The sequence below is a fragment of the Pocillopora verrucosa genome, chromosome 3 (assembly GCF_036669915.1).
Source record: "Pocillopora verrucosa isolate sample1 chromosome 3, ASM3666991v2, whole genome shotgun sequence".
NCBI classification, from domain to species: Eukaryota; Metazoa; Cnidaria; class Anthozoa; order Scleractinia; family Pocilloporidae; genus Pocillopora; species Pocillopora verrucosa.
In genome coordinates, this window is record NC_089314.1 from 9,321,528 (window position 1) to 9,328,237 (window position 6,710).

Below are 6,710 nucleotides of genomic sequence, written 5' to 3' on the forward strand. Positions count from 1 at the left end.
GCAATCTGCTGATCCAAATCGAAATCTGAGTGTGAAGGAAAAATTGAAATGAGCTTTAAAATAAAAGAGTTCCACTGATGGCCTCTTCCCTCTTCGGGTATGTTGGCATGCATTAAGTTTTGTCCTCTTCACAGCTTATGTCTCCTCCAAGAATATCAAAGTTGATATGACCCCATTCTTCCGAGCTGTTATCTACCAATCTAACACGGGCCCTTTGACCGATGAAATTCTGAACATCCCAGCTTTTAAGACGCATTGTCTCACTGCAATTTCCGGTCTCATTTCTGACAACCTGCAAAAGACAAAAGACATTATAGACACTACGTTTACATGTTACTTGTGACTCAGACAATTTCAGATTCGAAGGGAACGTAAATGTATTAAATCACAGGTTGCCTACATTTCAAACGAAACTGGTGCAAAAATAAACTAAATCATCATCGCGTCACGCACTTTCCAGTTTATTGTTTCACGTATTTTAATTCATTTATTATTTTTATTAAAATTATTATTATTAATTTCTTTTTTCTTTGGGGGGTGGGGGTGGGGTGGTAAGGATGTGGAATGACTTTACTTTAGTCGGCCCGTAATTCATGTTTTACCAGGATTTGGTGGATATGAGATAAATGAAGTTTATGATTGCATTCCTTTTAGAAGTACTATAGATATTATGGGGGTTTTGCAACACAAACCACTACTCCACCTGATCATTAATAACTAACTCTGCTCTTATAGAGTCCATTCTGCAACCCCCACCAATCAGAAAGGTAATGTTGGGGCCAATGATTTTAAACAACGGAGATGTAAGGGTGCCACGTGGCCCGTCCCCTTGAATAAGCCCAGGGGTTGCAGCTTCAGAAGGTCTGTGCTCGTATCCTCCAATCCACCAATCCCCTTGCTGTTTGGCAGGTTGTCCCCGATTCCGAGCTGTAGGGTTGTCACCGTAGGTCGGCTGGTTATTGAATGATGTACCAGTCTTTTCCCAGCCATCTTTTCCATCTTCGAAATCGAACTTACAAGCTTTAAAAAAGGAGATTGAGAAACGAAAGCAGTTACAGCGGTTTTTTTTTTTTTTTCAAAAAAGAGAAAATGATTGACTGATAAAGCTTAGGTAATGTAAAAATGCTATGACGCAATTCGTTCCGCGCTAATCTTTCGACATGTTTTGAACAAAGGCCATTCCTGATAGAATAAGATACTGGATATCAATTTAAACCTGATAAAAATTATGCAACAAGACATTTCCTCTACAATTTTCGGCTCGAAATCTTCCGTTTCGCGAGATATAAACGAAGAAATGTAAAATAACTAATGAAAGAGGAACGAAAACTGTGTTTACATACGCTCATGTAAAGTGGTTTTATGGCCAATCAGAGCGCGCGTACTATTTGAATTATTTTATAATTATACATGTTCCTCGCGAGTTGCTGAAATGTTTTGGTGGAAGCTCATCTTGTGATTTTAATCCCAACGGTAAACGTCCATTACTCCTCAACAAGGTTTCATTTTATAGCAGAATGACAGGGACATGGGAGTTCTCCTCGTTGAAACATTTTTCTGCCGTTGATTAAGGTGAATCTGCTAATAACAAATCGTGGTACATCATAATCTGACCATAAGCCTATATACACCTCATGTTTGTTTCATGGACTTCCCCTCGTCCACACTTTACGTCACTATTAGAAATGATTTCAAAATGCAGGAAAGCGTGTGATATACAAAGCGTCTGCTTTAACTATAACTAGTCATTACTCTGGAGGTTTTGCAAAGGCATAGCAATAATTCTTCAGACCCTGTTTCTAAAAATAAAATGAAAGGTTTGACCACTAAACTTGAAGGCTTACATCAGAGATGGAGTCACTTGGTAGTGGTTTTTCTATAAGGAGTGCATATCTAACCATTGAGATTATGAATTAGTATACAGGTGACCTCGGAGTACATGTAGAAGTAGTGTTCGTTGAAAACAATTTTCTTATTTTGTCTTATAAGTTAGCACCTTGGCAGCGTGTTCCAGCAAATCCCGCCTTGCAAACACAATGGAAAGAAAGCCCTGCACCATCTTGAACACAGATCCCATTGTTCAGACATGGCTTGCTATGGCATGGAAACTGTAAGTATAAATAACGACAAGCAGAAAGGATTAACAGGATTACATACACGTGTATTTCTGTACCATAAAAAAGGTTACTATCAGAATTAAATTGGTGAAGTTGCAATTTATAATGAAATAACAAAGACACTGAATAACACTGTCTTTCACTTAAATCAGTTTCAGGCAGTGAACATTTACCATCTTCATTCACGTCATCATTGCACAAAAGCATCACACATCGATATTTTTATCTTGGCTGCATGCACGAGGTTTGTCATCATGAATTTAGTTCAACAACTCAGCCTATCACGAATCTCTTACAACTCAGTGGTAGAGGGTTCGAAAACTATATGAAAGGTCGCAAGTGCGAGTCCTACAAGAGTTTGTTTCTTTTCCAAGTACGCCTGTGTCGTTCACTAAAGAACATCCTATGTTCAATTGATTTCTCTTTTTAAAATTTGTAATCGACTTTAGAGATTTTGGGAGACCATGGTCTCTTCATTTCAAAAGGTAGGTCGCTCTGGAAGTTTCACTGAAAAACTGTAAAGAGGTGTCGTTTCCAAAACGACATGATGGTTTGGTGGTGGGTTTACCCAGCAGGGGATTTAGGGTTGTACTGTATGCTCACCTGTCTAAGGGCGAATTTTTTAAATAAAATAAATAAGTAAATAAATAAATATATCAGGAATATATATTTGTAACTTTATCGATTGATTTAGTTTTATAATATATTGTTACTTTACAAGTACTCAATATAAAATCCATGCACTTGTACAAGTCTACGGTTATCAAAATGTCTAAGATTTTTTTTACCATAATTATAAAAGCTCTTTTAATGTTTTCGCAGTCATGGCAATCAACAACTTTAATAATGCCAAGAGAAATGCAGAACCTACAAGTTGCTTTTTCAAAAAGCGAGTTACTTCAACTAAGAAAAAAGCGTATATTGTATCAACACTTGAGAGCAATATTGAAAGTTCCCTGACACATTGATTAGTTCAGAAATTTTGGCGGAAATCAAACGAATATTTCCTTCAGAACTAATGACAAATTCTTTCGTTTTTCAGCATCAGTTTTCTGTCGAATGTGTTATCCTCTATCCCTAGGATCGATAAAAATTTCAAATCTCCTTAAGCCCCTCATTATTATCAATATACGCGGCCAAATAGAAAATCGGCCTTTTCAAAACACACGCTCAGCGGGCCGCAAAAGACTGACAGCGGGCTGCTAATGCATTATCAGCCCTACAGCTGATTGGTTCTTGCTTGCTGAGTTTCCGTTAACTTTGTGATGATTCTGTTACCAGCATGGACATTTTTAAGGTTAACTTTGTGATATGCCTATTATTTATAGACGATTTTAAGCATTTTTTCGGTAATTTTCAATAAGTTCACTGGACTGAGTTGATTCTTTAATAGCTTGTTCAATCAACACTTACATGATGATTTGAAGTGACTTTGAATTCGTCATTCACTTAGCTTGTATTATTAAAACTCGCATTCTTGATATCATTTGGCCTTGTTTATTGATAATAATGATAATGACATGACTTTTTGAGGGAATATTGTTTATGTTGTTCCCTTATTATACAGGTCCTATAATGTTAGTTCTTGACTCAAACAATATTTCTTAGTTGATGTATGTCTTTATTCTCATTACCCGTTTGCCTGATAGCGTGCTGTTATTGTGAGTCGAAATCATATATCGGTTACCCTTAGGAATGGAGCGGACAACTTTTCTTGGGACTCTGAACGCTAAGGCCAGCTGTCAGCCAATAGACTTATAAAAATAGGCTACAAATTAAATTGTTTATCATGCAAATATCTACTGCTGTCAATATTCTCGCTTTCTTATTGCTAAACATAGGAAATATTATCTTTTAAAGAAAGTAACGTTGGTTATTTTCATCAAAGGAGAAGCCAGAAAAGTAAAAATTTTGCCGAAGATGATTAAAGGGATGATGTGTCTTACCAATAATTCTATATCTCTATATAATTAATACTTTTGTTGAAACAAGGAATATCAATATTTATTTCCATGACATATGAATTTTACATAAACCTATGTGGTAAAAAAAATATTTGGTAATGATAGAAGCCAAGGCATATTAATAGAGGGTGGAAGTTTACGGTAATAATTATCAAATCGATTCTGGAAGATGAGGAACAGGAGATAAAGGATTGAATTAGACATTTTTGAATGCAGCAAAGCAGCGAGCCTGGAGCGAAAAGTCAAAAAATAGAAAAAGAAGAAAGTGGTGGCTTGGAATCAAAATAAACGCTTTTCTCCCTTCAATTAAATTCAGTAATTCCCAGAGTGATTTGCACGAGTTAGGTTTGAATGAATTTATCACAATATGCATTTTTTTGGTAAAGAAAGAGCTATTTCTTTAGGCAGACGTTTTGAGCTTCGTTTGAGACGAACCGAAATTAAGCAGTCATGTATAATTGATAAAAAAAAGTAATTACCCTCTGCGGGTGTTTGTCTTTTCTATAGCTCACAGCATCAGCAATTTCAGCTTTGCGTGAACTGCCCTAAATGTTTATGGTTCAGGTATTGTTCGCCTTGCCTGTTCTCCCTAAGAATTCTCTTAAAGCAATGAATTAATCATTTTTGCTGCTACATCGTGTCGAACATATCTGTTTTGAAACCCAGCTTGCGAAGTAACTTACTCTTTGCAAAAATCCCTAAACGTTTGTTTGTAATATCTAATTTTTTCTATCATCGAAAATAGTTTTCTTGGAGACTGTTACCTTTACGAGTAGGGAGAAAGTAACTCCATCCTCTTCGCGTAAACTCGTGCTTTCGAAAACGGAAGAATAACTCTGCTTGTTCAGTCCACAGGTTCCGGTTTTTCCACTTTGTTCAGGCGCTTTGAAATTCGTAGAAGTACACCATTCTCTCCTTAAGCACTTTTGGTTGCATAATAACAAGCTAGCGGACTGAAAACGTTCAACAACGTAGCCATGAAGTCGGTTATTATTCATTGTCATGAAGTAGGCTGAACGAGAGAATACGGAAGATTTTTGGTTTGGAGATACTTCGCCACCTGTCTCTCTTTGAAAGACTATGAGAATTATTGCTTGTAGAGCCTTCCTCAGCATGGTCAATAGTCACCCCAGTTTGTATATGCCTTTAAGAAACCTGTTACACCTTGAGATGGTTTTGTTTTCACTTTCTATTTGCGGAAATAGAAAAAAAAAATTGCATGGTCTTTGCAAATGCTTAATTGAAATCGAGAGGCACTCGGCTGAATAACACTCCTACACTTCCCCGCCGTCAAACTCAACAACTACGCATGTCTAGTTTGGTTATATTCGATTTTTTTACTTGCGAGACAAAAGCTGATTGACGAAAAAATTATAGTATTAATAGGACAGAATGGCTGATTATCCCTCAGGCTTGCTGAGAAATCGCAATCGGCCATGGTTCCCGCGTGAGTCTGCCAACCCGTTTGAGTGGTGATTGTCAATAGCAAGCCCTATCTGAATTTTGATTTTAACAAGCAATTCAGCAATGGAGATCATCTCAAGACTTGGCTGAACTCGCCTAATTGCGGACTAAAGCTTAATATCAAGTGCATCCTGCGCGAAACCAAATTCAAGAGGCATTCTACGGAATGAACAAAATGTTAACTACAGCCGAGCCAAATGGATCAGAGGGCGCCGGAGCTTATATGCCAAGAGGCAGTGTGAAAATAAAGTGACTTGTAAAAGATACCCGGCCATTGCTCGTACCGGGACCTCTGAATCCGAAGTCCAGCGCATCAACTGGACGTCTATCGTTTTTGGGGGGAGGGGAGGTGAGATAAAATTTTTTTATCGTAAATTATCAGCATTTATTAAGTCCTAATTAGTTGATTAAACATTCTCATTGGATGCTATTTGTTGGGCAGCTGTTACCGTCAAAAATACATTCATTGTAAATGGTTTAGAATAAACAGAATTGGTGTCATCATCATTTGTAGAACCAAATATACAATATGAAAAGGTGTAGTTAAAACACAAATGGACAACGCCTCTGAAATCGAATGAAATATTGAAAAAAAAACCAAATAGTTGAGTCAGTTCAGAAACTGGTACACTTTCCTTGGTCGAACTGGTTTGATAAAATCACGAATAGTCAAACAACAAAAACAACAACAGACAAACAAACAAACAAGACACAAACAAACAAACAAACAAACAAACAAAAGAAAACCAGCTGTGTGTTTGATCTTATATGCCAAAGCAGCTGAATTATGTTCTTTCAGTTTGCTTATTTTTCTGTTGTTTTGTTTGTGTTTGTTTGTTTGTTTGTTTTTTTATTTTTTGAAGGTAAGCGAATGTTTCTACGAAACTAATTATAGAGAAATTATGATGAACAAAAACCAAAAGACCTATCGGCCGCTGAGAATTCATCGATCGCTCCCATATTTTTTGTTTCAATACACCGAAACGTTTGCAAATCTCCACAACACCTCTAGATGTGCTTAAAATCTAAAAATTGCATGAAATATCTGCTTCACTAATTGCAAACCTTTGATTTGACACGTCTCTACCCATATTAATGCCAAGTAAGGCTAATTTAATCGATTACATGAACAAAATCAGACATAAAATCAGAAAAAAAAATGCCC

The 6,710-nt window shown here is 36.7% G+C and overlaps 1 protein-coding gene across 1 annotated transcript; it reads right to left on the reverse strand.

The window, feature by feature from the left end:
* Positions 1 to 112: 112 nt before the first annotated feature.
* On the reverse strand, positions 113 to 5,328 carry LOC131780270 (uncharacterized). Its single transcript, XM_059096891.2, has 4 exons — positions 4,846 to 5,328; positions 1,997 to 2,108; positions 704 to 1,020; positions 113 to 292 (listed from the first exon to the last, which is right to left on the reverse strand). The coding sequence occupies exons 1-4, from the start codon at positions 5,194 to 5,196 to the stop codon at positions 113 to 115; spliced, it is 960 nt and encodes a 319-aa protein (XP_058952874.2). The 5' UTR covers positions 5,197 to 5,328.
* Positions 5,329 to 6,710: the final 1,382 nt, after the last annotated feature.